The sequence below is a fragment of the Nipponia nippon genome, unplaced genomic scaffold (genome assembly GCF_047370975.1).
Source record: "Nipponia nippon isolate SJK-2023a ecotype South Korea unplaced genomic scaffold, ASM4737097v1 scaffold_13, whole genome shotgun sequence".
Classification (NCBI taxonomy): Eukaryota; Metazoa; Chordata; class Aves; order Pelecaniformes; family Threskiornithidae; genus Nipponia; species Nipponia nippon.
The window spans coordinates 15861177-15881647 of record NW_028262324.1 but is presented as its reverse complement, the minus strand read 5'-3'; the positions used below and the strand labels follow the sequence as shown (position 1 = coordinate 15881647).

The 20471-nt window shown below is 40.3% G+C and overlaps 1 protein-coding gene across 4 annotated transcripts in view; it reads left to right on the top strand.

The window, feature by feature from the left end:
- RTEL1 (regulator of telomere elongation helicase 1) overlaps nt 1–20471 on the top strand; it is a 51407-nt gene that overhangs the window by 10407 nt on the left and 20529 nt on the right. For all 4 annotated transcript variants that reach the window (XM_087750147.1, XM_087750144.1, XM_087750146.1 and 1 more), the window contains 13 exons: nt 1300–1355; nt 4234–4308; nt 5196–5277; nt 9395–9527; nt 9687–9800; nt 12171–12211; nt 13335–13420; nt 14195–14272; nt 14634–14711; nt 16709–16852; nt 17665–17780; nt 18599–18722; nt 19816–19969. In XM_087750147.1, coding sequence (XP_087606273.1) covers nt 1300–1355; nt 4234–4308; nt 5196–5277; nt 9395–9527; nt 9687–9800; nt 12171–12211; nt 13335–13420; nt 14195–14272; nt 14634–14711; nt 16709–16852; nt 17665–17780; nt 18599–18722; nt 19816–19969 — 1281 coding nt within the window. The remainder of the gene's footprint in view (nt 1–1299; nt 1356–4233; nt 4309–5195; nt 5278–9394; nt 9528–9686; nt 9801–12170; nt 12212–13334; nt 13421–14194; nt 14273–14633; nt 14712–16708; nt 16853–17664; nt 17781–18598; nt 18723–19815; nt 19970–20471) is intronic.

Here is a 20471-nt window from a genome sequence, read left to right as displayed (position 1 = left end):
AGTGTAAATTTGTTAGTTCTTTCACTCGGACGTTTTTCTGTAATATAAGGAATTGGAAGTTTGCATTGTTCGGGGAGAGGAGGAAAATGGCTTTGTTGTTTAGATTTAAATTATAAAGCATTTAAAAGCTAAAATCTGACCCCGAGGACCTGTGTCTTTTTATTAAGACTTGCTGCGAGGTCCTCTGCGGGGAAACATGTTTTATGTCTGTTCATGAAACAGAACTGGTTTTAAGAACTGCTTTGTGTCAAAACCTGAGCGTGTACCAACATACGTGTGTACATACATGTGTATACGTGGAGGATTTTTGCACACAATGCTATTTTTCTCCAAAACCAAAGGACCGTGGGGTAGAGCTTGTTGATATTTAGCTGATGGCGCTTTTAGTGTCTTGAGTTCTTCCCTGGTCATGGAGTTACGAAAACAGGAATGTTGAGAATCGCGTAACGTCATTTTTTTTTTTCTTGATTTAGCAAGCTTCTGTTCTAGTGTCTATCAGCATCTTGTTCTTAATTTGCCCTCCTGCAAAGAAAAATCTCCAACTTCTACATGTGCTAAGAAAATGATTTAGTTCTTACTAGCAGACTCTTCAGTAAAAGCATTGAGGAGAGCGTGCCCACTCCATGGAGACTGGAATAGACTGTCCGTTCTGCAAGTGCGTCCTTTGAGAATGCATCAATCCTTCTTTTTTTTTTTTTTTTTTTTCCCTCCCAGCATCTTTTTCCTTTTAGCTGTTTGCAGTCTGGATCTGTTTATCATTTCTGTGCTCAAATTCTCATCATCAGTGTATTTCATATGATCTTTTAACTGCTCCTCTGCAGTCCCTGTTGGAAGCACACGGGAAGCTTGGAGGTGACTGGAAAGGGCTATTTATAGCTATAGCAAAGCTTTGTTTTGTCTCTTGGCGTAACGGGGTAGTCAGTTCTCCATTCTTTTTTTCATGAGACTAATATTAGTCATGTGAGCTTTTGAAAAAGTAACGAAACAGTTTAAGCATGCTTATCTCTGCTTTAATTGTCTCCTTTCCAATTTTTAATGTAGAGGAGCATTAAGCAATTCACGTGTTTGTCTCAGATGACAGCTTCCCAATGCGTCAGAGACACGAAACTTCCTTTGGAACGCCAGTTTTACCTTTCTCCTTCCGTCTTGAATAACGATGAAAAACTTGAAATAATTTATTTGTTTCAGATAATATTTTCAAGTCATATTTAGAGTGTTGTGCTGTTCGCATAAGGTATGGGTGTATACAAATGGATGTATATTTGTGTTGTAGACGTAATCGTGTGTTATTCTCTCTAGGTACTGGGATATTTGTCAATACATCTGGATTGCATAAGCTTTCAGATATTATCCAGGTAAATAATTAACGCTGCTTCTATATACGTCTGAAGGATAGAAGAGTTGGTTTAAAAAATGTGGAAAGCCATTGGATCCATTTTATTCTTGATTGTGCGTACACTTGTGCAGTGACACAAGTCTATGGCTTTTTGAGGAGAGAGCTGCTGCCTAATGGGATGCTCTACTTTGATTTTTGCCCAGGTTGTTCTTTTACAGCTTTGATGTCCCTTTTTGGAGATGCTTGATTGAAATTTGTCTGAGTTCAGCCTCCACCAGGTGGAGCTGGGTTGTTGAGCTGTTTACTTTCTAGCAGCAATGTTTGGGAATATGAGACCTTCTCATGAAATAACAGGACAGGGTAAGGAAAAAAAGCAAACAAAAGATAATTTAACTGTATTTTTTTTCATTTAATTATTAAATTAAGGGATCTGTAAAACAAAAGTCTTTTTAGTGTCACTGGAACCGAATGTCACACTTGTGGGTATCCATATGGTGCTGTCAGTCCTCTCCCTGTTGTACACTTGCAACAGGAGTGTCAAAAAAGGTGATAAAATAATGGAAACGCAGGCAGGAGGAGAGTAAAGTCTATGTAAGAGCAAAAATGAGGAAGAACACAGCAATTTATTTAATCTGAAAAGTGAATTGCTTCTGTGTCTGGCTCTGCATTTGGCAGCAGCAAATGAACTCTTTTTTCCTTCCTCAGTATTCTTGATTATTTCCAGAACACTTGTTAGAAGATTTGTAATGAAATTCTTTTCTGTCTGGGTGCGGCACCGACTATGGACTTCAGTTTCCCCTTTTTGCTGCAGGATTTATGACATTCCCACTTACATTTCCCTTTACCTGAGATGATTACTGTTTATAGGTTTTAGTATCCCTTTTAAGTAAACTAGGAGGGATTAAATCATCTAGATTTGAATTTAGCCAGGTTCTCTAAAAGTTCTATCCTGAGTCTTGGATTTTATTTATTTGTTTTGAATGACACGGCTCAGGTCTGTTTTGTCATACGTACCAAAATCTACTGACCACATTCGGGTTGTCTTCCTGCTGCTTGCTAGAAAATCTTACAAAGAGGAAGTGTGAATTGTTCAGTATCGTTGCTTTTCGCCTAAGAACTTACTTGCTGTCTTAGCTTAATTGTGAATCCTCTTCTAGAACTGGAATTTAATAGCAAAGGATAATCTTTATAATTTAAAATTTTCCTAAAAGACATTATTAGATGCTTGTAGGAGAACAGTCAGCTCAAGTTAACCCAGTAATTCCTATAGATGATTCATTTTTCTTCAGACTTTCTGTGCTTACTTTGTCTAGTAGCAGTGTATGAAGTCACGTTGCGCCTGGTATGCGGGGGGAGAGCAGCATAGGTGTCCAAAGAGACACCACAGGTTAACATCCTGTGTAAAACTAAAAATGAAGAAATGTATCAAACTTTGCAGACCTGCATGATCAAGACAAATTATCTAGCTGTGTTTTGAACGGTCCCGGTAGGTTTGCAATACTGAACTCATCGAACGCGTGGATGTTTGTGAGGTGTATTCGCAGTGGCATCTGCAGTATTTCATTTTTGTGGCAGTGGTTCAACATAACCTGGATGTCTGTTCTGATACAGTAGCGGCAATTTGTGTACACTGATAACAAAATGCTTTGTACTGGCAGGTGAGCGTCGCTGTTCTGTGGGGAAGGTGAGGTATGCTTAATTTAAATTAGTTTCCCAGAGTTTCGAAGCTGAGAAGCTTCAGAAGCAGAAGCCGGGTCTCCTGACCCCAGTGACTGGAGCCCCCGGATTAGTGCGTGCTGCAGGACCGGGGATGATGGTCTGTGTGTGCTTTCTTAGCCTGTGGATAGATGAAAGGTGATTTGAATTGGAAGAGCAGTCTTTGCTGCTGCTGAGGTCATGCGTGTGAACAGTTATTGCAAATCATCTGCCACGTGAAGGTTTGTTATCTTGAGATATTTTTAAGTAGGACTAGGTCGCAAAGTCCTTGTTGGTTAAACGCAGTGCTTTCTTGTGACAGAGCCTTGTCTTTAAGACTTAGTTTATAACCAGCTTGTTTTTATTAATAATTTTTTTTCTTCCTTTTAGAAGAACACTTACTAAAATCTTTTTTGTACACCCTATTTTTGGCTACTTTTCAGAAGTCAATATTTCCAGGAATTATACTTTTTTTTTTTCGCCTGATGGAGAACATCTTGTTGCAACTAGCAGATATTCTTATGAGCTTGGATAATTCCTTTTAAATGTCTGAAGAAATTTTGTTTAGAAAAATTAACAGAAGTTATAAATATTTGAGAACCACAGCTGGTTTTATTGAAGTTGCACTGGAATGCCATATGTTTGAAAGGGCATCACCCTTAGTCATAAGACATCACGTACAGGAAAGGGGAAGAAGCATAACTCTGTGCAGAAGAGTTGATAGAAGCTTTTCATTTAATATATGGACAACTAGATACGATTACAACTTGAGTTTTTTCCTAAGCAGGGTATTATTAATGTAGAGCATTAGGGCTGAAATTTGAAACTAAGGGAATTCAAAAAGTTCTTTTTCGCACAGATGTGACTCTGATCTCATGAACATGAAATGTGTTTTATATTTATCCACAGCCAGAAGTCACGAACAGTGTGAATAATAATACTGACATTTGTATAGTTTGAGTATATTTAGATATTGGCTTGCATTTTTTGGAGCAATGAGAAAGCTATGCGGTTATTGGGAATTGCCTGTAAAAAGTGTATTTATTCAAGATTCTCTTTATTTAATAACAGGAGCAAGGAGATGTATTTAAGATTATCACAGCAGTAACTTTTGTGGAGATACTTCTCAGTGCAAAGACACATTAGGGATTTTGCTGGAAACGGTTGTTAAATCTTTTCACTTGTTTACATCCATTTTCCAGACAGTATTCAACATCGATCCTCCAGAAGGCACAACAGGTTTCATGCCACACCAGTCGATATCTAAATATTATAAGGTATGGGATGCTTTGTGTTCTACATTTTTCCTCGCTGGCGTTTAATGTCTGTACTTAGTGAAGCCAAGACTCGGAAGGATGTGGATAGTGTAGCAAATGATGATGTTGATTACAGGGAAGATAAGTTCTTTCAGAAAAAAAACCAAAAGGCCAAAGGAACTGTGGTTAGCTTAAGTTCCAAGGAAAAAGGGGAGCTACACAGTGATTTTTGAAGAACTCTACAATGAAATTAGGAAAGCGGAGCAAATGTGAATTATTGAAAACGTTGATATTGCATATTGTGCAAGAATTGACGCGTTCTTCCAGTAATCTGTTCTCTTGACTTTAGTTTAGCCTGTCACCAAGCAAGTACAGTAGAGCCACTGAACCTCCCCCCTGTCCTGCGACGTCCTTATAATTTATTTAGAGTTTGGGACCTATGGGCTGTGATGCTATAATGAATTCTAGGAGCAGATCTTTTATTAGATAAAAGGTAACTTTCATATTACGTTTAAGACTTGATACTGTTTTTTTGCCAAATGAGGCGAGTATTTCTAACACAATAATTTTTTTTTTTTTCCTAGTCTGTGTTTTATTCTGGTGGACAATACCCAAATAATTGGGTTCTTTGTCTCTGCTCAGGGCAGCCCATGAAAAGCTGCTGCCATAAACTGACTCAAAATGGCTGGTTAAATGGTGATATACTTCTTTGCTCCTTGTTAGATACAGTATGAAAGACTGGAAACAAAATAGAAAAGACAGACAGGAAATAATCCGACCTTCCTAACACTATAAAAGTGACACTAATTACGTTAACTACCCTTATTATGGGCTAGCTTTTTTGAGGGATGAAGTGCAAGCACATTTCTGTAGCCATCTCTAGGAATGTTTCTGTTTTTTTCCTTCAGGTACATATTCATCTGGATAACGGTAATCAGAAGAAGAAACAAAGGACAGATCTCTGGAATTCATCATCTGCAAAAAAACAAGGTACAGGACTCGGTCTTGGGGTGGCTCAGGCAAAAGCTGGATTGAAAACTACTCAACGGCTCCTTTCTGATTCAAATAAGAGAAAACGATTGAAGACACCCCAATCTGCCTTGCTTCACGTTTGTGAACAGGGAGTCCTCTGGCAAATTTTGGAATGTCACTGTAGGATTTTCAGTGAAACACCACCTATGTTATCTTAAATGTTAAAAAATGCCTCTGAGGAATAAAGGGCTGAACAGAATAACTCCATGAGGGCATGCTCCGGATCTGTCTATATGTAAAGAATTTTTTAAACCCCAATGGCACAGTAGTGTTCCTCATAGAGCTGGAAAGCCTTTAGTGCGTGATTAGCATGCCTTGTTGCCATGGTCCAAGTTAAAACCATCAGTAGATGTGGGATTGGGAAAGTGGTTTGGTTTTTTTTTTTTCCTTTCCCCCCCTCCATTCAGTTAGCAGAGAACGAGTGTGTGGTTTGGTTGTAGGGTTTTTTTGGCGTCTTCTGTAAGATGAAGAGACTTGGAGCATTGGTGTTGCCCCAGAGCTCTCTTTCTCTAGAACAGGGTAGAGGCTTTGGAACTTTGAGTTTGAAGAATTCTAGGATTGTTTGAGGGTGTTCCTTTGCAGTTTTATGATTCCAAGGCCAGCTCCACTGTGGATATGATGAGTCGAGGAGGTGCTTTTCACTTTTTCACTAGTCGCTTCTAAAGGGGAGGCGACGTAAGCAATCGCAATATAAAACATTCTTGTACCAGCGCTGCTTTGTGCACGGCTGGAGTTCTTCTAGTGCAGTTATTCCAGTGAAAGGAAAATCATCTCCGTTATGGAATGGTTGCTTGTATTGGTGTAGAGAAAATCTTCGACCAGCCCAAGAATGGGAAATCCTCCTTCAGGACTGAGGGTGAGGTTTAAGAAATGTTCTGTTATCCTTGTATCAGCTATATTTCTCTGTATAACGAACTGTGTTGTGTTAAACACAAAATTAGTGTTGCTAGGGCTGTAATAGCCTTTGACAGGAAGGAGATCCGTATATAGATATGCTACTGAAAACGTGTGCCAAAGGCATTATAAGAGTAAATTCCATGAAAGTTCTTAATCTCTGTTGAAATTACTCATACAGAGTGGAGGAGTTGTAATTGATGGGCTCATTTTGAAGCTCTATAGTGAAGGTTCATGTGATGTGCCAGAGAAATAATGCTTCAGAATGTGAATTATTAGCCAGAAAATGCCATGGCAGGTAACAGCCTCAGGGCCCTGTTACCTTCTCTGAGATACGACCTTTTTTAAGCAACTTCCAAAGTTCTTCAGGGCACGTTGTCACTTCCTGATTAGTTTCAGCCTCAACTGTACTTTTCAGTCCTTGTTCAGCTGAGATTTCTCCCTCTCCTTGTCTCTCTCCTCCCACCTATTTTGTTCCTTACGCTCTGCGGAATTTGGTGTCTGGAACTACCTCAATATAACCATGCTTCAAAACAATGTATTTAGAAGAAAAGAAACTTGGCTTCTGAATCAAAGGCTTATCCTAAGGCTCCTACAAAGCAGCAGCGAGCTTGGATTTGTTGGAACACAATATTCATTCTTTCTGATATTTTTATTTATTTTTTAGTAAATATAGTTAGGTGGAAAACAAAACATTTTCTGATTAGAGAAGACAGCTGCAGATCCCTCTACCTAAGCCTTCTTAATAGAATATTCTCCAAGGATCTTTGTAAATACCTTGCCTCATAACTATCTACTTAATTACTCAGTTAAATGCTCTTGAGAATGTAAGTATTTGTTTCACAGAAGTCCTTTTCTTAAGGACAAAAGTAACATTTTTCAAAGAATGAGTTTCCACGAATTTAGTGGTTTTGCACATAATGTCCCCTTAAGTGTTTCCACAAAGTAAGTTCTGTTCTGTTCCTGGACAGAAGCGTGCTGTTTGGTAATCTGCAAATATTGTTTTCCTGAGATGTTGCTCAATTGGAATTTGAAGTTAATAGGAATAATTCTAAGTAGATTTTTTTAAATATTTGTGCAGGAAAAGGCCACTAGAAACACTTTAGGTTTATTGCATAATTTGGAGGATATATTCTCAAAACCAATACAAGGCAGTCCCAGAATTCTCCTGCGATTTAGTAGACACATACTGATATATTCGCTTTTCAAGTAAGACCAGTATTTGCAAGTACCTGTGCAACAGACTAGCAATTTGTTGAGAGTTGCGCTATGTGCAAACCTAGCAGAGGCCAGACAAGACTGATCAAATCCCCGAGTCTTCTGTAGCGGTATAGCAGATTGTGCAGAAGTAAGGCAACCTTTTAAGAACAGCTGTTTTCAAAGGATTTTGTGGAAATTATTCACTCAAGCGTAATTCTCTACAAACTGTAATTGGTGAGGAGAAGTGGCATAGCTTGGGACAGTGGATGAGATTGCTGCCCTAGCTACCTGTTCTGTGCACAGATGTCACTTAGGAATGCAATATTGAACCGTTGGAGTTTTACGTTAAGATAAAACGCTCTTCTTCTTGGTTTGCTCTAAGTCACCATGTTGTAAACTATTGGCAAACCGTTTCTCCGTGGATTAGCTGTCCTTGTACCAGGAATGGAGAAAGCTGCTGCAGAGCTCTACTTTGTGTAACATCCAACAGTTCCTGCTGGTGAATGGGACCTTTAGAATGGATTTAATATTGTTAAGCTTAAAGACAGAATTGCAGAACACCAGGCTAAAAATGTCCTACAATCCCAGCTTCTCCAAGACCTGGGCAACTGGTGCCTGGCAGTCGTCCTGCAGGGTTATGGAGAAATGTATTTCAGAGTGAGCATTGGCGAGGCAAACGTGAGTGGTTGGTGCTGTTCTCCCCTAGGCCATCCCGTATCAGCACAGTTTGCTTTTATGCTGGAATTTCTTAGGCTCCTGACATAAGTGACTTTGCTCTTGTCTGTAGATACTTACTGGCCTGTCCATGTACAGATCCCAACTGTAATTTGCACCAGTTCTTTGTGTGAATTAGAGATACAGAACTCTGCTAAATTTTGGAATGTGATTCTTCTAGACTCTAGACATCGTCTGGATGGATTTGCCCAAATGAGATGGAGGATAAAACTTTAGCTTAAAATAAATGTTCTCTTGTAGTCCTAAGCAGTGACTCACTAGGCGCACATTACTGGGGATTTCCTGAAACTGTCAGCTCCTTTTTGGAAATACAGTCTTTGAATGAAGCGTGTACGTTTAAAAGATGTGCGCATGATATATGGATGCTAGTTTATTTTTTTTTTACCGAAGCTAATCAGGCAAAACAGCATCAGAAACAAAAGCTAGTGTTTCATCTGGCCGCTCTTGTTCTTGACGTAGATGATTGTTTCATTCCCCTCTTCCTTCGGCTGTCTCTGAAAAGTTGATGTTAAGTTTTCAGCAAGACCACCGATGGTACAACTAGAAGCTGAGCAACGAAGGAACTGACTAGTGTGATTTATCCGCTTTTCTTTATACCCTTTCTGTTGAGAATTTACAGTGTGCCAGATTTTCAGTGTCATGCCCGTTGTATATCCACATTCCACAAGAGATCTGAGCAGAAGTTGAAAGGTTTGGCAGTTGATTGTGGGAAAATGGAAAGTTTAGGTGAAAGGTTTATGGCCATTGGAAATTCCTGATGGAGAAGGGGTTCTTCTCTTTTCAAGCAAGAGCAGGGGTGGAGATTTTTTTTTTTAGTAACTTCAGTTGTTTGTCCTTCATCCCAGTATTCTGCGGGTCTTCTACCATGCTTCCCCTTCCAATTGTCCTCAACAGCAGGAAATGAATCAGTGGGTGGACACTGAGTAGTTTTATCTGCTCAATCTGCCCGTTGCTTGCCAACAAAAAGATCTGATGCTCTGTCTTTTCTATAGCCAACTTTTGACTAAAAGTATAGTCTACTTAAGGTATGAGGGAGCAATGAGCTTTTAAACTATTTTTTGAATGGGCGTAGTAATTAAATCTGGGAAGGACCAAAGCAGAACATACCATACATCTGGAATTTTAGCTTCAGATGCTGGCCATTTTACTTTCAGAAGTTCCAATACCATGTGCTATATGCTAGTCATATTCTAATTTTCCCACTTACAGACTGGCTTCTTAGTGTTTTTCTCTTTATTTGCTACAGGAAAGACCTTAAGCTATTGGTGTTTCAGCCCTGGATACAGCATGCATGAGCTTGTTCGACAGGGAGTCAGGACAATTATCCTTACTAGTGGGACTCTCTCCCCCCTCTCATCATTTACAATGGAAATGCAGATGTAAGTACCTAGGTGTGTAAACGGTACCATTACCGAAAATGCACAATCTGCTCTCGTGATTTTAGGTTTTATCTCGGGATGTTGGAGTGTTCTGGACTGGTAGCCAGTAGGGAATCATATCATGAGTATGACTGGGATCTTACTTTTGTGTTTCTTTAGCCCTTTTCCGGTTTGCTTGGAGAATCCTCATGTTATCGATAAACACCAGCTCTGGGTTGGGATCATTCCTAAGGGACCCGATGGAACCGTGCTTACTTCTACCTATGAAAGAAGGTAATGAACTTCCATGTGGAATTCTGCTTTGAAGTCTTGGGTTGCGACATTTTGGGTTCTGCTTACAAGGAGGGTGCTAGTGAAATAAATGGTCTCTGTAGTTCTTTTCTTGGATGAACATTGTGCTGAATAACAACACCCTTTAACCATGACTGTTGAAAATTTAGAAGTGGAGGGCTGGAAGGGATCCAATATCAGGGCACTGAGTGCACTAATAGTCCTTAATGGCCCTGACCAGCCTCACCTGGGACCTCCACCTACAACCATCACCCAGGAGCTCCGCTTAAGGTCTGGCGTAGGCCTTCAGTCACTGCCCAAGCTGTAGGAGTATCCACCTCCAGCTCCATCGTAACCACACCTGGCCATGGACCCTGTTGGTCTGACCCTGACCTCCTGATTGACTTCCCGGTTTGACCTCGGACCTGCCTGTCACTATGGACCTGCCTTGCCATCCCTGGACTGTGACACTGGCCCTGCTCCTGGTTTACTGACTTGCGTTCCTGGCTTGACCTTGGACCTTCCCCATCACCGTGACTTTGCCTGATGATCCGGACTTGTGACTGAGCCTGGCTACTGCATCCACGTCTCTGCTGCTTGCCTTGCTCTGTTAGTGTGGGTCTGAGCCCTGGCTGGCAAGGCCCCTGCCCTGTGTGCCTTCGTGTCACGCTCGGGTACCGCCTCCCTGGCCCTCCCAGAGCAGTCCACCCTCGCTGACATGGAGCCGCATCCTAAATCTCTTTGCTGAAGGCTTGATTGATTTGAAACACGACTGGCCTTTCCAACAACGACTATTTTTATGTTTAAAGTTTGTCACCATGACCAGCCTCTCTCTTACCTCTGCATTACCTTCTTAAGGAAAATATATCCAAATATTTGTCAAGTATTTCATCATCATTTTTCTTGCTTTTCTCTGGTCTTTCATCATTTTGCCTGTGCCTTTCTGTTCTTCAGAGTAGACAGTGCTTCTGCTGCAGCTTCTGCTGCCAGCAGAATATACTGCCAGCGAGGAAGGCCAAAACTTGATTGCATTGTATATTGACTTCCGTTGCGTGATATGATGGGCTCATTGGCATCTCTGCATGTAATTTTAAAAGGCAGTTTCATGCTTTGGTGCACATGGCAGAAGGTTCTGTGCTTGCTAGCTCTCAGGTCACTAAAGAGTGGCGTCACATTGGTGCTAGGACAGTGTTTAGGGATGTAATCCTTTTGTAGTACTTTGAAATGATGATCAGTTCCTTGTGTATGATACACGTGTTCTTCCATTTAACTTTCTTCCTGTAGTACACGCATTTTTATGCGTTGGCACATTCTTAACTATTTCAATTTCAACATTATAGACAAACCTCTGGCTGGGAATTCTGTAATTTAGCCTGCTGCAGGCCTGACTTACTCTTTTTCAGCAATACAGAAAAATAAAAAATCAAAAAATCCCAAAGAGCTTTTGCTGAAAAAAAGGGAAAAATGCCGGATGTTCCACAGAACTGGAAAGGCACTCAGCAATTGTACTTGATTTTTACGGAGAAGAAGTCTGGAAAACCCTCAGACTGTATTTTTCATTTTCAGAAGCTTAGCATGCCATTTCAATGTATTTTGTTGACGACGTTGTCTTTCGAAGGGCGAAGGTTCGGGATCCCCCCCCAAGGCCTAGAACGCCTTTCTTTTGAAGGAAGGGAATTCAGTGTTTGTTGTGTTTTGACAACATCTGTGTGGTGATACCACTACTTGTAGGTCGTATAAAAATAAATGTGTTCCTTTTTTTCCCCTGAATGTGTAAGTTTCCTGGGAAAACAGTATGCAAAACTACAGGGCACTAAAAAGAAAGACAGATAAAGGCATGAGAGAACAGGTGACTTTTCAGTCAGGGCTGGAAGAAACAGATGAATGCTGCTCATTGTAGAGCAGTGCTTTTGCAGTCAAAGCAGAAGTGATTTGATAACAACCATAGTAACCAAATTCACCCTTTTTGCCCCTGCAGCCTTGCCAGACCTGATTCATCAACAATTATTTTAAATAGTTGTAACGTTAGTCAGGCTTGGCAGCATCTGCAGATTTTTCTGGCATAACTTTCACCCTTAAATTGTTAGTATTAATCATAAAACTCATATGGCTGCCCATTTCCACTTGCTACATTTTGATGATATTGAAGCTTGGATTGTCTTCAGTGCTAATAATAAGAATATTTAATAGCAATAGTAATGTGTAGTCCAGGTATTACTAATTTTGTGGCCTTCGTATGAGTGCTTGCCACCCGAAGGAGAGCAATTGGGAATACGGATATGCTGTTTTAGATGAATATCGGAGGAAGTCAATATGTATGAAAAACATAAAAAAGGAAATACAAAGATGTTACTTGATTTTTCTTCTTTGTAGGTTTTCAGAGGATTATTTATCTTCTCTGGGGAAAACAATTGGTAAGTGAAGCGTGCGGATTTCAGAAATGGGTTGTTGCACAGGATTTTTAGAAATCTCCTAGAAGAAGAAATACTAAAGAAGACATAATAAGACAGAGAAAGGTAAAGGATTGCATTGCATATCTAAATGCTGTCTGATTTTGTATGCTTCTGTTTGCTCAGGCAGCTGGCTACTGTAAATGCGTACAAAAATGAGTTTGAGTCCTTGGTTTAATATTTCCAAGTTAGGAGTTCATTTTTATTGTCGGGTGTTTGTGTTTGGGTCAAAAATGTGGTTCCTAAACACGGTCAGCAGGTGGTGCAAACTAGAAAATCAGTGCACAGAGATGATGCAGCCAAGCACCATTTGCAGAGCAATTAAGGATCATAAGAAGTCAATGCAATTTCTTGTGATATTTTTAAAGGCACTGTGTCAAGCCCGCCTTAAGTCAGCATTTATCGTTTTGGTAATGTTTTACAAATAAAATAGAACTACAAAATTTTAACATGTGAGAGCAGAATAAAAGACAAGCATTTGTGTAGCTTGGCTGAGAGATGATTGAAAGGAATCTGTTAAATTCAGAAATGTTTGAAGGAAATGGAGGAGAGTGCTCTGAGGTGTTCAGCCTGGCCTAAAAGGTGAAATTAAGAAAATGCTTTCACAAAATACCAGATCAATGTTTTTTCAGTCACGTGTATACTGTTGGACTAGAAAATTCTGAAAAGCAATCCTGTGGTACCTCATTCATTGCTTTGAACGTTTAGATTGCAGCGGACAAGGAGTGGAGAATATGATCTGAAAAGAGATCCTGCTGTCACAAGGGAAAATATGGCAGATGATGATGTATCTCTTTTGTCTGTAGTGTTTGGTGTAGCTCATAATGTCTTTCACCCTGTTAACACTACACTTAGAAAGCTAGTTAGGCATCTGTATTAAGGTTTATACCTTCACGACAAGATTCTTGAAATGATTTAAAAAAAAAAAAAAAAAAAAAGCAACTTCTAATACACGACCATTCATGTCAAAAAGTAGAAAAGATTTTGGAAGGAACCCATGCTGCTAGTTTATTTTTCCTCTGCAGCCTATGTGCTCCATCCCAGGATGAAAATGCCCTCACCTACACCCTTGCCTATCTGGTTGCAGGTAACCTTGTGCGAGTTGTACCGCATGGACTGTTGGTGTTCTTCCCATCGTATCCTGTCATGGATAAGAGCCTGGAATACTGGAGAGTATGTTAATTGCTCTGCCTTTTTAGGTGGTTTAGTTACACGTGTCAGTCAGTTTGTAGTTATGCTATCTAACCATGCTCATTAAAAATTCTTTGTTAATAAGTACATGATAGAACGTGGAAAGTAAAAACTCAGGTCAGGCTCCTTTTATTTTGCTCACAATACACTGAAATGCAGGGTTGTAGAAACCAAACCCAAAAGAATCTTAATACATTATCTCATCTGATTTCAGAGTTCATTTCATTTCACCAGACTTCTTTTTATTAAACCTCCAAATTATAGTTGGTCTAAGTGCTTCAGCTCTTTGGGAAAAAATCCCAATGCGAGCATTTCTCTTTCTTTTTAATTTGTAGCTGTTGCAACTCTAACTTTTGTGACTGCTATGCTCGTGACTTGCGTGTCCCTGGTGAGACTTGGTAGAACCGTTCTGTTTTAAGTGCTCCTCCTCCTTAAAAGTGAATGCTGGGAGAGAGGTGTCCTGTTGCGGAGCGGGCCTCTGGGAGGCGGACGTTGGGAACTTGCAAGTTGGAAGGAAAAGAAACGGATCTCCCATCTGCGTAGTGTCCGAGTTGTACCAACTGCAAAGAATCACTGTTAGTGGTGTTAGGATTGCATGTTTCTGCTTCCATCCCTTTCTGTTCGGCAAGAGAGGAACAGACTGTGTTGGGGAAGTCTGTGGTGACCGCTCCTGAGCGTTTCCTTCCTTGTGGGCACTTCTGCTGTGTGCTTGCTTTCACACGGCCATTTCTGATGTGTTCGTTATCTGTTCAACAGGAGCGTGATTTTGCTAAAAGAATAGAAGAAGTGAAGCCAATGTTTGTGGAACCCAGGAACAAAGGAAGCTTTGCAGAGGTTGATTATTTGCATTACATACCTATAACAACATTTTCAGAAAACGTCTTTAGGTTTAAATACCTTCTCTAAGATGTGTTTGGGTGTTTTACCATGTTTACCTTCTTATCAGAAGTATCTGACGTCAGTCATTTATGCTTACCTGGATGTAGTCTAGATTTCACAGTAACGTAAGGATTTTGCTAAGCAAATGGCTTCTTGCATTTGCAGTTAGTAAAAGTAAAGAAAATTATACTAAGCCAAATTAATCACATTTTAGATCTTAGCGTACAAGTCCAATTTAGCTAGTACAGCTTTCTATTTATGCACATGCAAAGGATAATACCATTCCTGCTCTTGCTTAAACTAGTTTATCTTTTAGGTAATGGATGCCTACTATGATAAAGTCATCTGTCCTAAGTCCAACGGAGCTGCTTTTTTGGCAGTATGTCGGGGGAAGGTACCGTAACTGAGAATTTGTTTCATCTGAGATCAAAGTATATAGTTGATGGAAAAAAACCCATCGTTCTGGATTTCAGTACATTTCTGTTATTTGACTGTAATTACATGTGGGGAAAAAAACCAAGAGAAATGGGATGCCCTGAAGCCTTTTCAAAATTATGTCAAGTTTACATATGCCTCGTTCCTGGTTTTGTTAAGGGATACGCCTTTGAGTTCTTTACAGGGGATGAGCATCATACTTACATTTCCTGTTGGCTGCTCACTGAAAACTCAGCTCATTGGCTGAGATCAACAGTTTTGGAGGAGAACCAAAAGAAGAACATTTGTAATCAAACGTGTTAGAACAACACTGCTGAAAACCCAAAATATTGCTTAGCTTTAAAAAATTTACATTAACTTCAAGTCCTCTGAACACATTTGATGGCCTTTCATTTACATTTTCCAGTACTGATAAATTGATTTATATCATCAGTGGAAATACTTGGAAAATCATAAATGACTCTTAGGGCTGTTTTGCTGCTGCTTACTGCCTACCAAGAGAAGATTCAGCTTCTTTTGAACCTTCAGTCCCAGTCTCCAAAGCAGCTGTTAGATCACTGAACAAAAGACATAGCTCTTTTTGGGTGGGACTGTCGGTTGAATATGCCTGTCCTTCGAACAATAGCGTGTTACCCCGAGAGGAAGAGTCTGGAGAGATCGTGCTTTGCAGTAACGCGCAATTGAAGGACAGCTTGTTTAGTTTATTGTAGTCACGGGGTTAATAGTATGACTGCAAAATTGGAAATATTTGAGAGGATAAACCCAAAGAGACATGTTGTCAGAAGCTCTAAGGCTAGCTCCCTTCTCAGCCATCGCTTCAAGATTCCCTCCCAGGTTGCTGCTCAGCTTTTACATTGGCAGTAGGTTCTAGCAAGCGTCTTGTGTTCTCTGTTCCCTGAAAGAAACCTGAAAAACCCAGTCCTTTTTATAAAGAGGAGATTCTGGCCCAGTTGCTCTAGTTCTTTTACTAGCTGTATCTAGGCCTGGGGTGTCTTTAAAAGTTCACTGGAATTTTCTTTCCTGTTTGAGGGGGTGAAGGGCAGGTTCTTTTTTTTTTTTTTTTTTAGGCTTTTTTTTCTTTTTGTCTAAGGTTGGTCTTCTCATGCTCTTATTAGCCTGAGGGATTTCCTTTGTGCCCAAGATAAAATGTCCATAAATACAACTATGCAATTGCTAGCTCCAGGTGGATTATAGGGCATGCTGTGACTGCTTTTCTCGGTGGCAGTGCTGGCTTAAGCTGAGTAGAGTTGGTCGTTCCACCCGCCCATCCATCCCTGATGTTGTATTCTGTCACGGCTGCTTGTGTGGCACGGTAAATGAGATTGCAGAATGGATTCAGCTGAAAAACAAGCCAACGTTTTTTGCCTCGACTTATTTTTCAGTCTGTTCAACTCTGATTTTGCTCATTTCATCACGTGATTTGCCAGCACGGCATGGAATGTGAGCATGTACGGGGGGGTGAGCGACAAATCCGCGAACGGATGTAAGCAGCGCAGCTGGTGGATATGACCCTGTAGTCTGGTGGATTCTGAGCAGAGTTCTGGTAGCTTTCCATTATTGCTTTGGAATGATTCTGTTCATTTTTAATGTCAGAGAAGGTTTGCTATGTTCTTATCGTGTCTTATTAACAGTTCAGGGTATGGAAGGCTTAAACAGAGGTATTGGCTGGCATTTAAGACATCTTCTGAATACAGCTGTTCTGCTTATCCAGGAGTAAGACACATGCGTTAATGGTGTTGGCTGAAGTATGCTTTGTCAGGGCCTCCTGGAGGAAAAAGCTAACTTTAAAGTCCCAGTAATAAAAGCAAAAAATCTAGTTGAAACTATTCATAACGTATTTATAAATGACACTTGGCTAGGGATTTAATTTAATGGAGAAAATAGGCCAATAACTGTTGAATTGCTCCGAAATGTCACTTCAACTCCTGCTGACAATGGAAAACAATGTCTCTTCAGGCCAGCGAAGGCTTGGACTTTGCAGACATAAATGGACGAGGAGTCATCATTACTGGGCTTCCGTTTCCTCCTCGTATGGAGCCCAGAGTTGTTTTAAAGATGCAGTTCCTGGATGAAATGAGAAGAAGCGGTGCGGGTGCACAGGTAATACTGGGCAGCTTTCGCTGTTGGCTGTTTGCAGGTTCATGTCATTGTTTCTCCCTCTCTTCTCTGTGGATTTTGGCTTTTGTTATCCTCCCAGCCTCACGGGACCATGAATACCAAAAAATCAACCAACCTTAGGCGTTCATCACAAATAGTCACCTTTTTTTTGACAATGTTAGGCGTTCCAAATTCTGTCTCCAGTGACACGGTCTCAATCAAACATAGGCTCCAAAAATGGTATAATTGAAGTTTCGGTCAGAATCTTTTGCATCTTATGCATGTTATCCATATATCTTTCTGAGGGAGTTATTTCATCCAGAGAGGGTAGGCAGGAAGAGCTGCCCGTGATGGCTGGTTTGGGGATTTTTGTTTTGATGGTTTGGGGGTCAGGCCTTGTTTGGTTTTGTTTTTTTGTGGTTTGTTTTGCTTTGTGTTTGGGTTTTTTTTTTTCTATTGCTTCAGGCATGAGAATGAGCAGCATTATAAATTTAGCTTATTGTCCTACAGGATAGCTGTTAGGTCTTAAATAATATGGGGAGGCTGTTGTACTACCAAGGCTGTCAGTGCATCATGTGCTAAACAGCCCCTCAAGTTGGATATTGCTACTTGAGCCTTCTGTGCACCATAAGCCAGGTGTGATATTCGAGTCGTATTTGCCTTTCCAAGGCTTTTAGAGGTTTGTCAGTAGAACGTGTTAGATATATATCTTTTTTTTTTTTTTTAATTTCTTTAGAAAGGAGTAGTGACTGTACAGCAAGGAGAATACGTTTTACCTGGTAAATCATGTTAATTCTTTCTCCCACCTATTGCAGTATTTATCTGGGCGTGAGTGGTACAGCCAGCAAGCTTCCCGGGCTGTGAATCAGGCTATCGGCAGGGTCATCAGACATCGCCAAGACTATGGAGCTATCTTCCTATGTGACCACAGGTGAAACCTTGGCTCTAGAACCTAAACGTACCTCAACATCTTTATATCCCAACACGGGTATTGGTATTTTGTATATAAATGTGCTGATGTTACTGTTTGGAGAAGGCTACAGTTCATAAGTAATGAAATTACTTTATATAACAGGTTATATCAATATTGCACTACTTTAAGAAACTAACGAGATTGTTATCTTCTGCTCCCAAAATATACTGTCCTGGAGCTGCAGAAAGAGATTAATGGTATTAATGCAAAACAGGCCAATTTGTTGAATTCATGTTTGTAATGCTACTGGAAATTATGTGATAGAAAATGCAAAACCATAAGTTATTCTGTCTCTCATTTGAGAAGGCAGTCGCCAGCACTGCAGTTTTTTGAGAGGAGGACAAAAATGAGGAAAGATTATATTGCTGAAACAATATAATCTATATTAATAGAATATATTAATATAATATTATGTTAATACCCATTGATATGATATTAATTAATATAATATGTATATAATAGGCAACAAGAGTTTAATTTATAGCCTTCCCCTCGACTGGGGACAGCGAGCACATCACAGTTCAGTACTGCCATTGCTGTTGCACAGTTAAAGATTTTATGGACGAAAGATCAGAATTGGCTGATTGCATGGTACGCGGTATCAACAAAGCCCTTTTCTCCTGAGTGAAGGCATCACCCCATTATATTTACTGCACTGTTTCCATCTTTTGTTTCTCGCTGCTCCTCCCTTGTCCTTTTGGACCCTGATCTAGCATTTATTTAATCCATGTAGGCCAGCGTGGCAAATAATTCTCTCCTTTTCCAATCCTACGCAGGTTCACAACTGGCGATGTAAGAGGCAAGCTGCCTTCATGGGTCCGCCCTTATGTGAATGTTTACGACAACTTTGGGCATGCAGTCAGAAGCGTCTCCCTCTTCTTCCGTGTTGCTCAAGAAATTGTAAGTGTCTTTAAAAACAAAACAACCAACCCAACAAATTTTCTTGATAGTGTTGGAAGCTGGGGATGCTAATCCAGGTGAGAGATGTGACAGAGTCACTTGTCACTTCTAAGCATTGGAAGCTTTATGGGAAAGGAGATATGCCTCATCTTTCTCCAGCTGGGACAGGATGTGTTGTCGTGCTGTGCATCTCATTAGGTTAGATCACAAAAATAACTTCCTTTTCCAGTCCCTCCTAAATAAACATAGCTTTCATTGGACAGTGTGCAAATACTGGCACTGATGTTAGCATCAAAAAGCTTTTTACCTCGCCCTCAGGGAGAGGGTATACGTGTGGAAGAATCAGTCAAACCCTTAAACTTAAATCTAAGCTGACTGGTATAAAGCGTGAGACAAACCCATCCGTTGTTATTACAGTTCATCACTGGGTCATCTTTACTAATATGGCTTCTCTCTTAACATTAAGAAGCTCTTTTTCTCAATAATAGTTCCTTGATTTAAAAAGTGATATTGTAAATAGACTTTCTAATTGACTGGAGAAAGTCATAACAAGAAATGAGTTGGAAGCCAGAATGGGGAATTCTTGTCCCCAAAATGGAGATTAAGGTTAAAATAAACACTTAAAATGTCACATACAGACTTGGATGTCTTCCTGGAAGATGCTTTAGCCAAATACAAGTTGCTCAAAACAGTAAGTTACAGATGGATGCTACTGGATGAGTTGATCTTTTCTGATCAGAAATGGGAATTTCATGGTAACTAAGAACCACAACCCAATGTGCTTTGCCAGAAGGAGCGATGTTGCAGGGATAGTGTTAGGAAGCAATTGCTCTTTAGCAGGGTCGTGACCCTTTTTCGGTTACACAGGTCGCTTAGTGCTAAGCCTGCTTACTACACTTCATCCATCTGCGTCACTTCCTAGTTATTTGATCCTTTTTTCAGAAGCACATTAATCCACAATGCTTAATAATCTTGCTGTCAAGGGTTATTTGGGAAAAAGGATAGGTCTTTGGGCTGCGGATTTTTGCTTGCAAAGGAAGGGGAGTGGAAGAGTAGCTTTTGCCTGCTGTAACGTTTTGTAAACTGCTTGCAGATGCCCCCACCCCTGCCCCAATGCCCTTCGGGCTCTGCTGGTTCCCTAAGTGAAAGCGATACAGCACCATCTACTTCATCTGAGCAGATCCCCTCCCTGAAAAAAGCCAAAAACTTGGATGACCATGTTCCCAGTTTGAAGAGGAAAAGAAAAGGTAGGTTGGGTCCTCACAGATACACTTTTTTGTTTTAAGCTGAACCAAAAAAGGAGGAGCAAGAGACTAGAAACTGGAATGGGAGAGAAAGCAAGGAGAGCTCAAAGACCGATGTAAAAGTCTGATCAGAAGGGACACAGCTCAGCATTAGAAAATGGGGGAATTGGTTGCAACTACAGAGTGAAGAGGCAGATGGGCCCTGAAAAGGTGTCCTGCAGCACAGGAGGAGTTTGGTGGAATATCATAGATAGCTTAAAAAATAAGAACTGGAAGTCTGTTTCTGACTAGCCCTGACTTTCAGATGCCCTTCTTCCATCCTGCTGTATAAATAACTCTTACACAGTAAATCTGACTAAGAAAACAGAGTGCATTGACCTTGGAAAAAAACAGTATTTTAAAATTTGTGGTTAGCTAGTGCCAAAGAATAAAGTATTTCTCACATCAGACATTCTTTCAGAATGTTCCACTCCAGATTGCTCGCTGTTTTGGAACAGAACAATGA